The 20,817-nt window shown below is 41.9% G+C and overlaps 1 protein-coding gene across 1 annotated transcript in view; it reads left to right on the forward strand.

Annotated features, from left to right (window-relative positions):
* The window catches only part of ryr2b (ryanodine receptor 2b (cardiac)), a 127,464-nt gene that overhangs the window by 45,235 nt on the left and 61,412 nt on the right, over positions 1–20,817 (forward strand). The window contains exons 47-67 of the mRNA XM_056292302.1: positions 82–217; positions 3,335–3,521; positions 6,454–6,565; positions 7,129–7,249; positions 7,661–7,830; positions 8,579–8,799; positions 9,667–9,757; positions 9,873–10,013; positions 11,981–12,144; positions 13,023–13,101; positions 13,340–13,429; positions 13,969–14,106; positions 14,229–14,306; positions 14,466–14,541; positions 14,685–14,808; positions 15,220–15,335; positions 16,656–16,720; positions 17,650–17,771; positions 18,014–18,063; positions 18,338–18,398; positions 18,864–19,111. Of these exons, the coding sequence (XP_056148277.1) occupies positions 82–217; positions 3,335–3,521; positions 6,454–6,565; positions 7,129–7,249; positions 7,661–7,830; positions 8,579–8,799; positions 9,667–9,757; positions 9,873–10,013; positions 11,981–12,144; positions 13,023–13,101; positions 13,340–13,429; positions 13,969–14,106; positions 14,229–14,306; positions 14,466–14,541; positions 14,685–14,808; positions 15,220–15,335; positions 16,656–16,720; positions 17,650–17,771; positions 18,014–18,063; positions 18,338–18,398; positions 18,864–19,111 (2,590 nt within the window). The remainder of the gene's footprint in view (positions 1–81; positions 218–3,334; positions 3,522–6,453; positions 6,566–7,128; positions 7,250–7,660; positions 7,831–8,578; positions 8,800–9,666; positions 9,758–9,872; positions 10,014–11,980; positions 12,145–13,022; positions 13,102–13,339; positions 13,430–13,968; positions 14,107–14,228; positions 14,307–14,465; positions 14,542–14,684; positions 14,809–15,219; positions 15,336–16,655; positions 16,721–17,649; positions 17,772–18,013; positions 18,064–18,337; positions 18,399–18,863; positions 19,112–20,817) is intronic.

Consider the following 20,817-nt stretch of genomic DNA (forward strand, 5'->3'; position numbering starts at 1 on the left):
GTAAGTGCTAATGCAATAATGTGTGCACACTATATCCATTACTGTATCTGGTTTCTCCTCCTCTGCCTCTTTCATTTCCAGGTAGTACACTACCTTGCAGGCTGTGGTCTCCAAAGCTGTCAAATGCTGGTGTCCAAAGGGTACCCTAACATTGAATGGAACCCTGTCGAGGGCGAGCGTTACCTGGATTTTCTTCGTTTTGCTGTCTTCTGCAACGGTATCTAGAACCACAAGTCAGATTCTTGTAGTTTTTGGATATGTGTTTTTGTCTTTGTGTTGCACTGCTGTGGGCTGGGGGAAACGATGTTTCGTTTCATTTCATGTGCACAAGTGCATGAAGTGAAATGACATAAAATGTTTCTGATTCTGAAATCCCAGTGATTGGATCACATAGTTCAAAATATGGAATATCAAACACATTTCTTTTGGTGAAACAATGTTATATTGTCTTAAAGTTGATTCTCCTTTCCTTCAAGTTAGCCTGTTTGATAAATTGGAGGGTGATAAAATTTTGAATCAAATTCATTGGATTCAAAGTACTTTCTTGCATTCAAAGTACTTTCTTGCCAGGGTTGAAGGAATACAATATGTTGATCAAGTGTACAAATTCCATCCATCCATTATCCGAACTGTTAAGTGTACAAGTTGTCAGAGAAAAGTACAAAGTAACTATACATTTAAAAGAAGGTGCATCATTCCATGTGTGAATTAATTATCATTTTAGTACAGATAAATTTAGTTAATTGTCGTTTTTACTATTGTGATTAGGGACTCGGGGGCCACACATCGGCTTACACTGCTCTCCGAGAGTAACCAAAGGCAGTTGAATGGCACTGGTTCTCTTCAAGACTGAATTCTAGAAGGTTTAAATTGTGTCTGGCCTCTACCAAATGACATCACTGGATATTTTAGCTGAGCTCCCCTATCTTTCTATGAATTTGATTTTCTATTGTAGACTTTTCATCATTTGATGAAATTCTACTGGGAGTTGTGAAATATGTGTCTAATGTACATAGTCCATGGGCAAGACCATTTTTTGGTGCATCTCAAGGTGGCAAAACTTAATTGTGATTTTTGAAAAGCTACATGTCTGTAGATGATATTTTGGTATGGTAGCCCTTCCTAAGTGGTAGCTGAGTCACAGTTATCAGCTCATGAAGTTAATAACCCCTAATCATAAATTCAGTTTTTCAACGCTAGTGTATATCTGGTTAAAGCTCATGTAAGGACATTTGCCAATGTTTAATAATATAGTGTTTGGTATCATTTTAAAGGGGACCTTTTAGGCTTTAATTTACGCCCAATGCTGTATTTGTCTGACAAACACAGGTCACGTGACCTCTTTAAACCATAAATGACACACATTTTCCAACAATCTTCGCCTAAACGATATACTTTCTTTTAGCCCTGTGGCATCAAGGGACATCAGCGGCACAAAACTCAACAACTGCAATACTCAAGGGGCTCTAAGGATTCAGGAAATGTATAAAAAACCCATACTTTTATTTGTGAGAGGTGATTGTGAGCCTTAAGTTAGTGGGAGGTGTTTAAACAAACTGGAAGGAAAGCTAAAACTACAAATCCCATGATGCTCCACCAAGCTGCCAGGGCAGCAAGATGATTAGCTGATCACCTCATTAGAATCACCTGGTAATGGGGCTTCACTCCCAGAACATGTTTTTACACAATTGCTTGCAGAGAGGAGAACATGCAGGTGCATCAAAGGAGCCACTGGTATGGTAACAAAATGCCTTTTTCTTATTATTTGATGTTGGAAGAGCTATATGGAGTCTAATTTGAAACCTACTGGTAAATTAGAGTAATTGTTTGGAGTACTTGAGACAATTGGTAAAGTGGCATGCAGAGAGTATGTTTGTATGACAGTTCAGTTCGTTCAGTATGGTCTTTGGTCTTTCTCCAGTCATCTTAAACAAGTGACTAAGCCTACTGTCTGTCAGGTGCTTTAAATTTAAGGTAAAGTGAAGATCATGGCATCATGACACTAGATGACCATTGTAAACTAGATAATTTGACCTTTGAAACTAGATGACAATTTATGTATTTTATTTTCAGAAGATGTACGATGGCAGAACCAAGTACAAGTGGAACACAGCCAAAGCATCCCAGGATGGACTGTTGTATACACTGTTCTGATGATGATTCAACACTTGTGGCACCTAACAATTTAGAGTCATGGACCACTCTACTGAGAGCAGCTAAAATAAGAGTTTACAGGCCTGTCCTTGACATTGCTACTGAAAGATGTATACCACCATCCATATTATACCATAGGAAATGCTGCAGCATATTTACCATGAAAAAAACCCTTGAAAGAATCAGTAAAAGGTCTGCGGAAAATGTATTCCAGAAGGCATACGAAAATCCTCTCGACAACGTCCACACACATCACGAGTGTATGGAGCCAAATGTATATTTTGTGATTAGTGCAATAAGTATTTGAAAGGGCAAAAGACAAAAATATGTTCTGACTAAATACAGAGTTAAGAGCTGATGACACACTCAGGAGAGCGGCTGACAGGAAAGGTGATGCTAGGATGCTAGCCATAGTGAGTCGTGAACTAGTTGCCGCTGAAGGTCATTATCACAGATCCTGCTACAGGCTGTATACAAAAGACCTGTACAAAGACTGTGGACCAAGAATCAGCTTCTCAATTAGTGGAAAGAATGGCACTCCAAAAGGTTTTCACATACATCCGGGAAGACCTGATGGAACATCCCAGAGTGATACCATTTAAAGACCTGATCACTATGGTGACAGATGCAAATGAATGTGGTGTAACACGAGTCATACCCAATACAAAGCGATACCCACGGCGCAAGGTTGAAGCAGAATTTGGGGAATCTGTACATATCGTATCCCATGGCCTCAAAAACCTGTTATACCCTAACACACTGACAATGAATGAACTTGTAACGGTTTACCAAGACCACACAGATGAACTAAAAGGTCCCCTTTAAAATTATACCAAACACTATATTATTAAACATTGGCAAATGTCCTTACATGAGCTTTAACCAGATATACATTATAGTGTCGAAAAACTAAATTTATGATTAGGGGTTATTAACTTCATGAGCTGATAACTGTGACTCAGCTACCACTTAGGAAGGGCTATCATACCAAAATATCATCTACAGACATGTATCTTCAAAAATCACAAAGTTTTGCCACCCTGAGATGGATGAAATAGTGAAATTTTGGCCTCTGGCCCATGAGCTAACAGTGCCAAAAAAATTCCAGCAAAAAAAAAAATCCATTCCCCTGTTCATTCTGTCACTGATTTAGCTGTTCCATTTTTTTTGTAATCCACAGGTGAGAGTGTGGAAGAGAATTCCTATGTGGTGGTGAGGCTACTAATTCGTAGACCGGAATGTTTCGGCCCCGCCCTGCGGGGTGAGGGGGGACAAGGCCTCCTGGCAGCCATGGAGGAAGCCATCAGGATCTCAGAGGACCCTGCAATGGATGGACCCACTTCCACCTACCAATCCAACAGAACACTGTCAGGAAATTTATCAAAAATTGAGTTATTTTGTTGGGGAATGGGGTAGGATTGGGGGTGCAAATTTATAATAATTTTAAGAATAAGAACCTTTATTTGTATAGCACTTATCAAAACCAGCGTTACATTTTTTTTTTACAATGAACACATAAAACACGACAATAAAATACACAGTAATTTTTGAACAAACCTGCAACCATAGGGAATAAAAGAGGAATAAAACTAAAAATCAATGGATGATTAAAAACCATAAAACACCAAGGAAAAAAATGTAAAAACAATGGTTGAATTTTGGACCTGTGATGGACTGATGGCTTATCCAGGGTGTCTCCCTGCCTGCCACTCAGTGACTGCTGGGATAGGCTCCAGCATCCCTGCAACCCTGGGTAAGGACAAGTGGTTTGGATAATGAATGAATGGGTGAATATAAACTTTAAAAAAAAACTTAAAATACAGCAATGCAAAACATAAGTGCAATGTCAAGAATAAAATACAGTATAACGCAATACTTAAAAAAAATCATAAGAAAGGCTTTGTATAAAAAGTCTTCAAAAGTGATTTAAAAGAAAATAACGTAGCAAGTTGGCGTTCCTCTGGCAGGTCGTTCCACAACCTACGAGCCTGAACAGCAAACACTTGGTCCCCTTCAGTCTTTAAGCATGAGGTGGGAACAGTCAGGAGGTTCCTGCCAGAGGATCTCAAACTGTATACAGGTCGGTAAGGGGACGGCATTTCAGATATACGTACATTCTGGGGTCAGGCCATGAAGGTTTTAAAAGTTATAAGTAAAATCTTAAAATCAATCCTAAAACAAATAGGCAGCCAGTGTAAGGTCATTAAAATTGGAATGACGTGTTGCTTTTCTTGATTTTTGTTAGTCTCACTGCTGCATTTTACACAACTTGGAGTCTGTAGACCAAATAAAACTACAGACCTATAGACCAAAAAAAAAGTGTGTTGGTGGTGTAAACAAAAGCTACGGATACCACTTAGGGGAAAAAAACTCATAGGTGACGTCTCAGCACTCTGAAACACATGCATAAACGAAAACCACAATTGCAAATTGATGAAGCTGCTTGCATGCATGTGTGTGTTTAAGAGAGAGAGAGTGGCAGAGAGAGGGGAAGAGACAGTGTACTAGAAATGCACAGCCTTATTGCACACAATATTTCTTTAAGTTACTACTTACTTGGAATGCTGCTTTGTCACTTTTTAACCCACCCACCCAAACCCATGATATTTTCTAGTAAGCCTACCTGAACCTGCCCACTGGTTGTGGGTTGACCCACACATCACTAACACCCGGGTTCTTGACAGTTGGTTTAACATTAATTGATAAGGAGCCAAGAGAGGACTGGGTACTAGTATGCAAATTTTCATAACCAATGATAAGGATCTCAGTTTTATCTGAGTTTAAGAAAATTTGCTGACGTTCATTTTTTTTTATATCTGATAGACAATTTGTAAAATTTGAGAGGCTTGGAATTTCGATAGGCTTTACTGGGACATGAAGCTGCGTGTCATCAGCGTAGCAGTGGAATTGAATTTTATGTCTATGTATAATGTGGCCAAGTGGGAGCATATACAGTGAAAATGAAATCAGTCCCAGTATCAACCCCTGAGGGACTCCACAATTTACTAAAGCGTGAGGGGAGACATACTTACCAATAGAAACAAAAAATTCTGATTTGTCAAATAAGAACAAAACCACTTCAAAGCTGTCCCAGGTACCAACCCAGTGCTGCAGCCTGTCAATCAGAATTTTGTGGTCAGCTGTATCAAAAACTGCACTTAAGTTTTGCAGTACAATAATGGAACATTCACCAGTATCAGCTGTTCTTAAAAGATCATTTGTTACTCTAATAAGCACAGTCTCAGTACTGTGATGGTGTCTAAAACCTGACTGAAATTTTTCATGAATGTTTTGTCTCAATGCTTCAAGAAGTTGTAGCGAGACCATCTTCTCAAGGAGTTTTGCAATAAAAGATAATTGTGAAATTGTAATTGCTGCATTCTGATGGATCGAGGCTGGATTTTTTTAATGAGTGGTTGCACACTAGCAGTCTTCAAATATTCCGGGATTCAGCCAGAGGATAAAGAACTGTTAATTATTGAGAGCAACCAAGGGGCAGTCACTCCAGTATATCACAGAGAAATTTAGGTGGCATTATCTACAGGGCTTTTGGAGCACGCATGCGCTTTTGGAGCGCATGCGTGCGTGCTTCGGCCCTGTATGATGGCCTGGCGGCCTGTTCAGGATGTCTCCCTGCCTGCCGCCCAATGACTGCTGGGTTATGCTCCAGTATCCCCGCGACCCTGACAGCAGGATGGATGGATGGATAGTACAGTCTGTGCCTGATGACATCTGAATACCTGTACCATATTAAAAATAAGGGATAGCTAGTCTGTATACAATGATATGGACATGACCTTGATGTCCTACCGAATCAAAAAATACTATTTTCACTTAAGTTTAACTATTTCACTAGCAACCAGTTTTGTTGTTTAGAAGGGTACACCACTTTCAACTGCAATCAATTACCCCCACTGGGAATTAGCCTGTTCTATTGTGGTTTCATTTTTCATTACCATCACTCTCAGGAATTGACTGTACTTTCATAAAATTGTTAAATTTTATGGTCCCTTATAAAGCTTTTGATGTAGGGTGACTTAAGGTCTGCAAGCCTTATTCTGTCTGTGTCTGTCCCATCACAACTGTTTGTAGAGTTTTGAATTAATTTTGACAGAAACTAGTGTGAGAAAAAAAAACAAGCTCTCCTTTCTAACAGTTTCATTCCAACTAAATATTTGTTAAAACGATGTGTGTGCATCTGCAAGGGTGTTTCGATTATCCAAAATAATGTTATAATGCTGTCAGTTTCCTCTTGCTCATTACATTTCTACTATTGCCCCCCCCCCCCCGCCCCAACAGAGATGTTGCCGAAGACGGTGATGATGAAGACTTCATTCATATGGGGCATGCCATCATGACCTTCTACTCAGCTCTCATTGACCTGCTGGGGCGCTGCGCTCCAGAAATGCATGTGAGTTGCATGCTGGCCTTCTGCAACCCTCAGCAATCAATACTCACTTATGACTCAAGGCTTTATTTACTGTCAGTAGGCCAATAGCAATTAATAGATAGAAACTGACAAAACCCCAGGGGATGATAATTGAAGACTGGAAGCTTGGCAGTGCATACTAAACCTTTTAAAGAAGTTTGTTTTATGCATTAGCCTCACAGCAACAAAGTCTTTGGTACTTTCCTATCCCATTTGTGTGGAGTTTGTGTATTCTCCTCATGTTTGCAATGAATGCCTTCCATAGTCAAGAGTCATGTGTTATTAAGGGGACTCTAATTAAATTTCGTATGGGTGTGAGTGCTGTGTTAATGATTGAGTGTGGACCTTGTGATGAACTTGTGAACCCTCCTCATTGCCTTCAGTTGAACTAAGCAGGTATTAAAAATGATTAATGATTTGCCTGAACCAAGTATATGCTGAGTGAAATAAGTATGTGATTACTCACAAGAAGCGCTTCACTAATATCAGATGCCATCAGTAATATTTCTTTCTGTGGTTATTTTTTTTCTTTTATTGTTGTCCAGCTCATCCAGGCAGGTAAGGGAGATGCCATCCGTGTTAGGGCCATCTTGAGGTCGCTCATCCCCATCCAGGACCTTGAGGGCATCATCAGTATCCCTTTCCAAATCCCTGCGCTATCCAAAGGTCAGACTCGCCCATAGTGTGTTTACGACTGTGATTGCTCCAAAAACATAATTACTTCATCACAGTTACTTTATTTAGTTAATCCTCTCTAAACACATGGTACTGATTGAACCAAAGTAGAAGACACTACCTACCCCCTGCACTCTCCAGATGGCAGATGCTGGAAAACATGCTGCCACCTTTTCATTTAAATTTTTGTTTCACTTGCTTTTATTTGTTTTTGTTGATAGCGTCCCTGAATAACACCCTTTGCTTCTGGTTGCTTTCTTTGTGTGGTGTTCAGTGTAAGTTGAGCTGTCATTCTCCAAGGAAAGATGTTCAACAGTCAGACAGCCCCAGTCAGTCTTTTGAACAAGTGTACATGGTGTTACCCAAAATGAAGCCTCATCTCCTCTTCAATGGTTTCCTCAGATGGTACGGTGGTTGAGTCTGACCCATCCACAGTGTTCTGCCCAGACCACAAGGCTGCTATGGTCCTTTTCCTGGACCGGGTGTATGGCATCCAGGATCAGGATTTTCTCCTCCGACTGCTAGAAGTGGGCTTCCTGCCTGACCTTCAGGCAGCTGTCTCTCTTGACACTGTGAGCAGAGTTTTCTTTTAACTGCCAGGGTTGCCTGCCAGACAGGTGCGATGTAACATCACAGGAGTGATCAGCTGTGACTCGACATTGATCCATGCCTTTAACAGCATCACAATCTATATGTGAGGCAGTCTCTCCCCACTGTTCTCAGCTGTCAGTTGCGAAGCTTTAATTTACCAGGCTGTTACTGTTATTACCTGTTGATTAACACCACATATAGGACCAACTGTCATGTTGCTTGCTCCCAGTATCCTCCATTACTGAACAGCTATAACTCAGTACAATGGGAAAACCCATACATCACTTGCATGAGCAATTGTTAATCAGAATTGACACCAGACCTGATTGGTTTGATGTCATTCTAAACCAAATGTTGTGTGACTGATAGATTTGCTAGCGCCGCCTATGTCAGGATCACTGGATGACGCATTCAGTAGTGTACCATCTTCCTAATTAAAACTGAGTGAATCAGCAATTTTAATGTACATGCTGTAGTCTGTTCTCAGGGCCACTAGGAGGCAATGTTTGACATGGCTTTCCGAACCTTGTTAACTGAAAAAAACAAAATCTATGTTATCGCTTTTTACTGCAATTTGTTTTGTTTGGGTGAACTTTTGAATAGAGTTTTTATTCGCTCCTCTCATTGTTATTTTTGTCACTTCTAGATGCAGCTTGTCTGTGTAGGTAAACATAGTAAGGATGTAAATAGACTCCATGTACTATAAACTACCCCTTATATTCCTTCTAGACTGACCTGGGATCCACTGACATGGCCCTGGCCCTCAACAGATACCTGTGTGCTGCTGTGCTGCCCCTTCTTACCAAGTGCTCAGATTTGTTTTGCGCGTCAGAGGGCCAAGCTTTGCTGGTGGATTCTCTCATCCAGGCTGTCTACCGCCTGTCCAGGGCTCTCAGCTTGACCAAGGCTCAGAGAGACTCTATTGAGGCCTGCTTGCTGGCTGTCTGCAGGTAGAGGTTTAGTTTTGAGCTGTGATGTGTGGCACCTTGAGGGTCAGGGCTTCAGTTTCCCATGTGGGTATTCACACAAAAGAAGTTACTGTTTTTACCGTCTACAGATTGGGACATCATGATTTTTTTTTTTAAGCAATCCTCTACTACATTACACACAACATGATAGAAACCAAGCTTTTGTAATTATAGGTGCCGAAATGTTCTGTTTTTGAAACGTATGCAAGACACTATTCTATTTAATTGATTATCATTTACAGATTGCTTAAAAAAGTATGAGCTTAATCGGAAAATACAACCAACAGAACCACTGATTAAAAATTTGTCAAATTAAGGGGGTGTCCGGGCAGCATAGTGGTCTATTCCGTTGTGTGTCAACACGGGGATCGCCGATTCAAATCCCCGTGTTGGACGGACGTCCCTACAGACACAACTGGCCGTGTCTACGGGTGGGAAGCTGGATGTGGGTATGTGTCCTGGTCACTGCACTATCGCCTCCTCTGGTTGGTTGGGGCGCCTGTTCAGGGGGGAGAGGGAACTGGGGGGAATAGCATGATCCTGCCACGTGCTATGTCCCCCTGGCGAAACTCATCACTGTCAGGTGAGAAGTGGCTGGCGACTCCACATGTATCAGAGGAGGCATGTGGTAGTCTGCAGCCCTTCCCGGATTGGCAGAGGGGGTGGAGCAGCGACCAGGACAGCTCAGAAGAGTGAGGTAATTGGCTGGGTACAATTGGGGAGAAAAAATGGGGAAAATTAAAAAAAGATTACCAAATTAAATAACAGTACAAAATATTAAGTTGTTAAGATTAATTATTAATCTCTTCCTGTCACCTGTTTTGCTAATTGCACATTTTTTGTCCCCAGTAAACTCCAACCGTCCATGATGCAACCTCTTCTCCGGCGCCTTGTTTTCGATGTTCCTCAACTTACAGACCACACTAAAATGCCCCTCAAGGTGGGAGACAGTAGCACTAGCTAAACTGTATATGGAGATGTATGTATGACATTTCACACATAAAACTGTTCTGGCTTATTGATATTTAATCAAATTCACTTTCACTGTGTACCAGCTGCTAACAAATCACTACGAGCAGAGCTGGAAATACTACTCTCTGATTGGAGGGTGGGGGAACATTGGCTCCGCCTCTGATGAAGAGCTCCACCTGTCCAGGAAGCTGTTCTGGGGTGTGTTCAATGCACTTGCAAAGAAGGTAAAACAACCTGAGCAGGAAGGTCAGTCTTCAGGTTGTGTTTAAATTATTTAAAATTCTTTGTTCTGTTCCCTGAAGCAATCACAAAAGTCCCAGCATATTTAGGTAACACTGGGAACATGGCCAGATTAACCCACCAGGGGGCCCCGGGGCACGCACGTCCATTGGGCCCCCCACCCCATCAGATAGGCTACACAAACAATACTAAACATTGTTAAATGTAAAACTAATGCAAAGCCTTCTTCCCACTTACAACGGCTTACTAACAGGAAATACCCCTGACCTTTTGGGGCCCCTTGTGGTCCGAGGCCCCAGGGCACTTGCCCGGCATGCCCGGTCCGTAATCCAGCTTTGACTGGGAAGGTAATGAGTATTTGACCTCCTTCAGTCTAGCATTAGAGGGAACTCGATAGAGGATAGAACATGGTTGGCAGTGAAGTTAGCTGCAAAGCTAAATTATCATCCTACTACGGTGGTGGCTAACCATGTACCATGGAGAGCCATGTGTATGCAGGTGTTCATTCCAACCTGACTCCACACCAGGTGATTTCACTGATAAATTCTTCCTCTTTGGTTGAAGGGTTGCTCATCAGTGAAATCACCTGGTGTGGAATCCGGCTGGAATGAAAACCTGCATACACATGGCTCTCCATGGCACATGGTTAGCCACCCCTGTCCTAGTATAATGGCACCCATCCTTAGCTTCAGCAGAACTGAACTAAAATTAAGATAGATGTAATCAATGCATCTGAATCTCCACAGTGCCCTGGAAAAGCAAGAACCAATAAGTGATCAGCATATTGCTGACTGATAAATATTTGACTTGTCCAATCTATGTCAACATCGAAGTGCTGAGGTCATGAGGGGTTTTCAGTCCCACACATGGCCCACAAAGAGGCCTAGCCCATAGTTACCATTGCACAGTATTTTGAAAGTGAAGAACAGGGCAACCATAAGCATATCCCTTTGAATGATGCAGTCGTTTCATGGGCCAGTCGGAGGTACAACTACACATGATTGCCATCCACCTTTAATTGAAAATGTATGCGTTTATGTTAATCTTATTGTATGGAATATCATATGCGTATTTACTGATTCACAGGACATGATGTAACGATCCCTGTGCCATACTCTAGAAAGAGGATTCACACAGAAGACTCAATTCAGAAAACGGGCAAATGTATCACACCATCCAGACAGAACATGTACCTTTTATACTAACCAGTCAGTGGTTGCTAAGAGGACATCAGGCTGCACACCATTATGAACTTATTTGCCCATCTCACTTGGACCATCTACTACTACGACTACTACTTTTAGCTACTCCCATAAGGGGTCACCACAGCGGATCATCTGTTTCCATCTCTTCCTGTCCTCTGCATCTTGATTTAGCTAATTTAACTGGGTTGAATTGATAAGTATGGGTAGCTTTTGGCATTAGAAAGTGGGCACCTTCCTCGACCAATGCTTCTTTTAGTTGGGCCAGTGACGTAGGATATATTAGCATCCTTAGGCAACACTTCAAGCTTCTTGCATTGTCAGGTCAAAGGGAAAAAAACTTAATCAGAATCAGAAATGGGGAGAAATGTGGATGTTAATAAATTGTAGAACAGGAATGTGCATCAGTGTTGATGTTGGTGAAACACAACGTGTTGGACATATTACTTGTTAAAATGTTCAGGTTTGTCCTTTATTTGTTGGCATGTGGGGGTTACAATTACCGATGTTTTAGTGATACTTTATTTAATGACCCTTTTTTTTTATTTGGTACTTTTCAAACAAAGTTATAGTGTTCAACAACCAAGGAAAATTATGCAACTGAAAAAGATTAGTAAAGAAAACCTGATTAAAAAAAAAGAAACTGCCACCCTGCCTGTTAAAATTTAATTGTTCACCACTCTAATGTCTCTCTCCTCCCCCTTCCCTCTCACACGCTGTCTCCATCCACCCTGTGTCCGGCTCCACAGCCCTATGAGCCAGACTTATTCAGACTGTGTCTCCAGTGCCTTGCTGCAGTGGCTGGAGCTTTGCCGCCTGACCACATGGATCCATGCTGTGTGTCCAGGAAGGAGCAAAAAGGGTCTGTGGGCACAGATGGACATTTCAGCCCTCAGCCTCTAGACACCTCTAAGTAAGAAGTAGAGATGTTGGATGACAGGCAAAAATTATGCTTGGTGCACAGCGTTTAAGAAATACTCAGCTACTTATCTGTTCTCATCTGTGAATTTACTTTTTTCTCCCTTCCCAGACAGCATTAAACATTAAACTTGTCTCAAAAAGGCCTCTAATTTGCCTCCAAATGCCTCTAAATTAAAATTAAAGTCTTTTGGAATTCAACCAGTTTGAATTATGGCCTTGGTTAATGGCCAAGTATTAGTTTTAATTCACAGGACAGACTTTCCCATAAGATTGTGTTGTCGATTGCATACATTTCAGAATAACTGTTTTACAAGCGTGTGGATATGAGTATTAATTTGCATGATCTTGGGGGCGTCTGGGTAGCTTAGCGGTCTATTTCGTTGCCTACCAACATGGGATCGCCGGTTCAAATCCCGTGTTAACCTCCGGCTTGGTCGGGCGTCCCTGCAGATATAATCAACCATGTCTGCGGGTGGAAAGCCAGATGTGGGTATGTGTCCTGGTCGCTGCACTAGCGCCTGCTCTGGTCGGTTGGGGCGCCTGTTCAGGTGGGAGGGGGAGCTGGGGGGAATAGCGTGATCCCCCACGCACTACGTCCCCCTGGCGAAATTCCTCACTGTCAGGTGAGAAGAAGTGGCCAGCGATTCCACATGTATCAGAGGAGGCATGCAGTAGTCTGCAGCCCTCCCCGGATCGGCAGAGAGGTTGGAGCAGCGACTGGGACCGCTTGGAAAAGCTGGGTAATTGGCCAAGTACAATTGGGGAGAATAAGGGGGGGGAAATCCACAAAAAAAAGAAAAAAGGTTACAGTATGATAAACAGTATCAATAATTAAATGTAGCTGAGTCATATCTTCTTTCCCGATGCTAGTATGTCCGTCCCAGAGAGACTCGAGGGTGTAGTGAATAAATATGCAGAACATACCCACGAGAAGTGGTCGCTGGACAAGGTAATGTAACCATCCATCAAATCTGAGAGGCTTGTTCCAGATGACATAATGATATATAATATTCTAGTTAGAACACTGCCACCTACAAATTCACTTTATAGATATTGAATGTTTGTTTTGCTGTGTTCAAACACTGGTCTGGCTTGTGTGTCCTAGACGCCAGCAGAGGAAGATTAGCATATTGTAAAGGTATTGTCTAACGTGCGGTTTTACGCGGAATCTGTGTTGTCCCTGTCAGTTTGCCAATGGCTGGGTGCACGGCGAGCAACTGTGTGAGAACTCAAAGGTGCACCCTCTCCTCAAGCCATACAGGGCTCTCACTGAAAAGGTAATGTTGAAAGCAAAGTGAATCACCAAAAAAAATTTTTTTAAACAAGAATTGTTCTGCAGTGACAAATACCCAGAGGCCCCTTACATATTGAGTTCAGTTTATGTAGTAAAGACGTTTTAAAATGCCCCCATTCATGCTGTTTTAATCATTTCCTCGCTGCCTTCCTTGGAAAATGCAGTGTATACTATAAAGCAAACTTGATAAAGTTTTAAATCCTCTGATTTTAAATCCTCTGATTGTGCTCTTTGTATAATTCTCCCATTTGAAGACACACAATTGCAAAACATCTGATACAATTAAAATAGCTGAAAAGCTTGAGGTGTATCTAATTTGATTTTCATTAGCCTCTTAACAGTGTTTTTCCCTTTAAACATTTGTAGTACATTTACTGTGAGTTTTTTTCCCTAATGTAGAAAGCTGCTTCAAATTAACTTTGCCCAGCTTTGCTATGAAGACCTCTAATATCATCTTCCCTACACCCTGATTGGTATTTGTCAAGGTTTGTATATATTAGTGGTTTAATCTGAGTTTTGCAGGACAAAGAATCCTACCGCTGGGCCATTAAAGAGACACTAAAGAGTATGCTGGCCTTTGAGTGGACCATAGAGAGGACCAAAGAAAGAGAGGCATTCAGCCTGCATTCCTGTGCACGTAGGATCTCTCAGTCTGGACAGGTGTGTGTGCCCCCTGACCATTCTTTATCCCAACATACACAGAAACACAGGTCAACACCAGCATGTTCAACTGACAGGCTCATTATTAATTTAGAGGTTAACTTTCTTGGTCTACTGTTTAGCTGTCTTTTGAGGGGGCATCAACCTTCAGCCCCAAACCTATGGATATGAGCAGTGTCACCTTGTCATGGGAGCAATGTGTAAGTCATCAGTTATGGTTTACACATCTCACTGATCTAATTGATTACACATTGTCACATCTGAAGTACAAGTTACTGGAAAAGAGCTTGATGTGCAGCCAAATGCCTGAAATACAAATGTAAATGCTCTGTCTGATTCTGATAATGTTTAATCCACAGTCTATGGCTGAGCAGTTGGCTGAGAATTATCATAATACGTGGGCCAAGAAAAAGAAACTTGAACTGGAGACTAAAGGTAATAGTAGGTACTTCTTAATGATCGTCTCTTCTCCTTTCTTCTCTTCTCTGATCAATATTGTCTGTGCAAATAGTACTCAGCAAAAAGCAGTCCTTGCTTTGCACAGAGGTAGTTATTGTTCAGCCCTGTTTTTTTCTCAGGCGGAGGCGGACATTCGCTGCTTGTGCCCTATGACACCCTGACTGCTAAGGAGAAGAGCAAACTTAAAGAGAAAGCCCAGGATGTCCTTAAGTTTCTACAGCTCAACGGTTACACTGTGTGGAGGTGACACTTACTATAAAGAAAATAATGCCATTATGAATTCAAATAGTGCAGTGTGATGTGGATCAGATTGGTGGGTAATGAGGCATTTCAGGTGGAGGGCCCCTGTTGCCGCCAGGCTACCACCATCATGCTGTCTTTTAATTAACAGCTGTATAGCAATCAGACTGCAGCCTATATAGCTCACTACCCACGGCACAGGTAATAACCTGAAGTACAACAATATGAATCCTAAGATAATTGCAATGCCTCTTTAACTCTGCGTGGAGGAGGAGAAGGTCATATATTATACCTCGATCTCATGCAGTACTTAAAAGAATATGATTTGTAGGTTGATTAAATGCTACAGTTTATAATCCTTCGTAGCAGCAAGGAGTAGTTTAACAACTGTCACTGTCTTCACTCCCTATTCAGGGATAGGAAGACAGTGGAGATGGACTCCCCAGCCATAGCCAACCGCTTTGGTTACACCTTCCTTCAGCAGATGTTGTCTTACACTGAGGAGGCCCAGGAACATGTGTTGGAGCTGGGTAACCTTATAATGTTCATGACTGTCATGACAAAACTTTCTTAAAACTCTCTCACTTGATAATGAATGAGTCCATATTTGAGCACAGTTCACCTCTGTGAAAGTTGCAACCATTAAAGTGATGTATCCCTTAACTGAAAACAAATTTTCTTATTTTTTGCTTCACAAATTCAAACTTTTGCATACAGTGAATGTAGCACAGTTGAAAATAATGGGTTTAATATGTCCACGCCACATGTAGAACCTGTTTTATTAATGTTTTCACACAATTTATTTTGATTTCACTGATGCACTTTTCAGTATGGCATTTGAACATAACACCAAAATAAATAAAACGTGCAACTTAATTATAACAAAGGAAACATTGACCTTTTGCCTGTGATCTCCTTAGGCTATAATGGGAGCTTGACACCTTAGAGTTGATATGGATTTGGGATTTTATGAATCGTGACTCACCAGAGTCAGCTCATCTTTGAATCTACCATGCTTGGGGCATTTCCACTCTTGACCAGTTCCTTAACTAAGGCTGTCTGTGTATTTCTGAATAAAATATATGCGTAAGCCTGCAGCTAAATATTGTCACCTGTAGCAAGAGTATAAGCAATTTCTACACAGCAGATACTCTACGCCTGCACGTTCGGTCATTCGAATGCGATGCGCACAGAGTTCAACCTCTCTGGGGGTGTCTGGGTAGTGAAGTGGTCTATTCCTTTGCCTACCAACACAGGGATCGCCGGTTCGAATCCCCGTGTTACCTTCAGCTTGGTTGGGCGTCCCTACAAACACAATTGGCCGTGTCTGCAGGTGGGAAGCCAGATGCGGGTATGTGTCCTGGTCACTGCACTAGCGATCTCTCTGGTCATTCGGGGCACCTGTTTAGGGGGGAGGAGGAACTGGGGGGAATAGCGTGATCCTTCCACGCGCTACGTCCCCCTGGCAAAACACCTCATTGTCAGGTGAAAAGAAGCGGCTGGCGATTCCACATGTATTGGAGGAAGCATGTGGTAGTCTGCAACCCTCCCCGGATCAGAAGAGGGGGTGGAGCAGCGACCGGGATGGCTCAGAAGAGTAGGATAATTGGCCGGGTACATTTGGGGAGAAAAAGGGAGAGAAAAAAATAAGTTCAACCTTTCTCTAATTTCAGCTTTATTTCAATGCAATAATATACTGATACTGCAAACCCTTAAAATTAAAATTGCCCCAATATTTTTTCAATATTCTGTATTTTTAATGTGATATTTTATTCTAACCATATACTTTAAATAAAATGAATGTTGTAACACGTGACATTGTGTTTTTCTTTGCACAGAGGTAATGCAAGCAAGAGGACAGATTGCCAAAGGGGAGAGAGTGCCACACAAGCAACAAATACATTTTTTCTCCCAGGTTTGACTCACATCATAACCATATTAAAACACCATCCAGATCCACTTTCCGATATGGATTCCCTAAAGAATCAAGAGACAGTCATCCACCAACTTTCTAATTTCCAAAGCCATTCTGTGATCTTGTAAGCTTTTTTTTCTTTTTCCTAGTTTCATTTACATCAGCTAATTAGTTTTGTTGGATTGTTGCCACAGGCAACCCCACTAAGTGAGACTCTTTGTGGCCATGTAATTTGTTTAGCCATTTTGGAAATCCATGTGGGTGTGTCGATTGCCATCAGGACATTGATTAGAGCCTCCCACACTGTTCAGATTCTAAGGAGGATAGGAATGAAAAGGGCTAATTTCTTTCGGATGGGACCCCCTGAGTCAAGCAGCCATCTGAGTCTGTGAACAGCTATGCCCCCAAGTCTCTTCCCTCTATCCTCCAACAACAACACACACACACACACACACACACACACACACACACACACACACACACACAGATCAATTCTGTGATGTCAGCCATGACAGCAGTCAGTAGTCCATGCACAAAGTCAGATGTAATTACTGCATAGACATCACCACAGAAGAAGAAACATAAGACTGCAAAGTGTTAAAAGAAATCCACGTTTCCTGAAATGGAAGAACAGCTAACATGCAACATGTAACTGGTAAAACACCAATTATATCCTCCACAAACAGTGATTCTGTCATCAGCTGCTGAGAAGTTCACTGCCCTGTCAAAAGATGAAATTAATTACCATGGGAAAATAAGCATGGCTCTCAGACCACATGACTATATTGTTTTAGTGTCCGTCTGTGGCTACTTCAACCTGTTAAGGAGCTTTAATTATAATTGTTTCACCCTGCCATTGATGCCAGGTCAGTAATATGACGCTTAGTACTGTTATGCATACAGGCCCATATCTGAACTGTCTTCAACAGGTTGTACTTCCTTTGTTGGAACAATATCTGAAGAGCCAAAGTCTGTATCTCATGTCCACTGCTCCCAGTTCCCATGGCAACAGAAGCCATGCTTCAAATAAGGAGAAGGAAATGGTCACCAGGTGTGGATCATCCCATTAAATCTAGCCAACGCCAATTATTAGTGTCTTGAGCAGCCAGATATTGAAGGTGTCCTCCCATACAGATTTAGCCTACTGTAATCTTTGACCAAATGTTTCTTTGAAATGATACTCGGTGGTGTTTCACAGTGTATTTCCTCTGAAGTCCCTCTCTGATGGTCTGTCACTAAATTGTTTTCTGCCTCTTTCTTTCCTCCCCGATTTGCTTGTCCTCCTCCTTTCAGTCTCTTTTGCAAACTGGGGGCTCTAGTGAGACACAGGATCTCACTGTTTGGTAAGGATAATGTGGAGATAAAGCTGTGCTTAACAAGTTACGGTTTATTAACTAACGTTTCCTCTTGCTGTGACCCGATGCTGACTACTGTTGTGCATGTATAAGGCCTTTCTGTCTGATTTTGTGTGTGTGTGTGTATGTATGTATGTATGAGTGGGGTTGTATATGATTTTGTGCGCGCATGTGTGCTCATTGTGTCAATATTTGTATGCTCTTTTTTTATTTCTGTGTGTAACACATGCTTGTCTTTACTTTGGTCTTCCCGCTTCCTCAGGCAACAATGCCTGCTCCATTGCCAGCTGCCTCTACGTTTTGGCACGGACCTTGGATTCCAGGTAACTAGATGGCTCTGCTGTCACATGGTCGATATCTGCCCCCCCACCATCCCCCGTTCCCACCCCGTCCAATCACATTAGTGTCACGCCTTTGTGTCCTAAAATGAGACTGCTGGTGTAAGTGAGCCAAGGATACAGTGAAGATATTCTAATTGAGATTGATCTCACTTTTAGTATCTAAACAACAATGCCTATGAACCCTGAGGTAGCAGCAGTGATTTGTTTTGGAGCAGATTGATATCTTTCAGGCTTTCCTGGATGGAAAAAGTAGTAGTTAATTTGTTACACTTAACTCTTAATGTAGTGAAAATAGATATAACACATTTTATTCTTTTCATTGAACATAGGTACTCATTACTTTTGTGGGCATTATCCTGTAAACATCTGTCACATTCATCTAGCCATATGTCTAGAGAGTTTTTCAAATTATAAGGATGGGTGCTGTCATCCTTCACTCTCTTAAAGGACCTTGTTGAAATCTGCCCCTGAGTGCATCAGGACGTCTATGCGATCATTCTTTGAGGCAGCTGCAGTGGATTTGGAGATGACAGTGGAGAACCTTTCTGTGACCTTGACTCCTTTGGCCCAGGGTAGGAGTCAGAAGCCCAGGGGACTAGCCAAGGTCCTCGGCTACACCACCTCCATCCTGCTCCCCACTCTCACTGCCCTCTTCCAGCATCTCAGCAGCCAAAGCTGTGGAGAACATATTCTGGGTATGTGCTCTTTAAGTCTATGTTATTGTAATGGGAGCTGTGTCCATCGAGATTAAAGTTCGATGATCACTGTGATTGGGAAATGCAGTTATTGCAGCAACAAATAAGATATAACGGCTAGGTAAAGAAACAGAATATCAATAGAAGTAGATGTTGGAATAAAGAAAGACCAAAATCAAGTATGAAGCATATGAGATATGTGAGAGATTCTCTCATATCTAATATCTTCCATAAATGCTCAGTGAGAATATATGAAAGAACAGCATGTGTGCATGGTGTGCAAAGGCAACGATCACATTAGATGCCACATCAAATAGAGCACAGTACCACTGAACTAGTAAGACTGAGATGTAATACTCAGTACAGTGTATTTCTGGGCATTGGCACAATCTAGTACATGCACTAGTATTCCATTATTCAATGAAAGTTTTTTCAAGTATTTGCACGAAAATAAAAATAATGATATAAATGGATGGAAAATATGAAATGTGATAGCTTTGTCATAATAGATGGCAAAGTGGATGACTCACGTTTCACATCTCCCGAGAGCAAAATGGTGCTGATTATTTTTCCTTATTTTTAGTTGTCTTGCGTGCTCAATAATCCAGTTAAGGTAAGGAAATCCCAGAGTTGAATCAGTTCATCTGAACACAACGTTTAGTGGGAGAAATGTTTTATCACTCATCTAAGTGACTTCAGCAGTCTCAACTGACTGCAGATATCCCCCAACCTTATAAACGATACAGTGGTATAACAACCGAAACCAAAAATCGGTTTCATATGCAAATTGCCATGCAAATGGCCTGGTCATGGCCCATTAACAATGCCTCACCCCCCCACCCCAGTGGTTCAAGGACGATCATTCTCTCTACACATAGATGGCCTCTTTGACTCCCTGTTCAAACCTGTGTTCCTCCCTATCAAGGATGTGCACATCCTCATCCTTGAAAGAGTGGCCACTGGCCTGCAGATGGGTGTAGACCGTGGAGTCCTGGCCTGACGAGGTAGCTCGCTCTTTTGTGCCGGGTGACCCAATCCTTGGGGTGCACCAATTTCTGGAAGAGTATATTTTGAGATTTAAAAGCAACCAAGACGTAGTGTTTGGAAAATACGCGTTTCAGCTGTTCTGACACTCCCGCCACATGCGGAATAACCACTGGTTTACGCTTAGGCAGCTGTTGTTCTTCTCCTCTCTTTGTTTGGCTGGTGCAGTTTGTACATCTTCCTGGCTTTGAGAAACACCCAGTTAGGATAAACGCACTTAACCAGGGCCTGTTTAATGCGGGATTTCTCCCATTTTCTGGCCGCTGTGTCAGTGGGGACATTGTCAGCTTAGTGGTACAACGCCTTGATGACTCCTAGTTTGTGCTCCAGTGAATGATGAGAGTATGTCAGTATGTGTTGTTTTACAGTAAACATCAACAATCAAATGTCCCCCATCACCAATTGCAATTTCACGGTCTAAGAAGGCTAACCTGTAATTTTTCACATCCTCCCCAGTGGACTTGATGTGGTTGTCCACCGAGTTAATGTAGTCAGTGAAATGTGGTACATTCTGAGATTTAATTTTAACCCAGGTGTCATCCACAAATCTGAACCAATGGCTAGGTGGTGCCCCTGTAAAGGACATAAGAGCCGTCTTTTCCACTCCCTCCGTATACAAGTTGGCCACTATAGGTGAAACTGAGGAACTCATAGCACACCCA

Source organism: Lampris incognitus, chromosome 13 (assembly GCF_029633865.1).
Source record: "Lampris incognitus isolate fLamInc1 chromosome 13, fLamInc1.hap2, whole genome shotgun sequence".
NCBI classification, from domain to species: domain Eukaryota; kingdom Metazoa; phylum Chordata; class Actinopteri; order Lampriformes; family Lampridae; genus Lampris; species Lampris incognitus.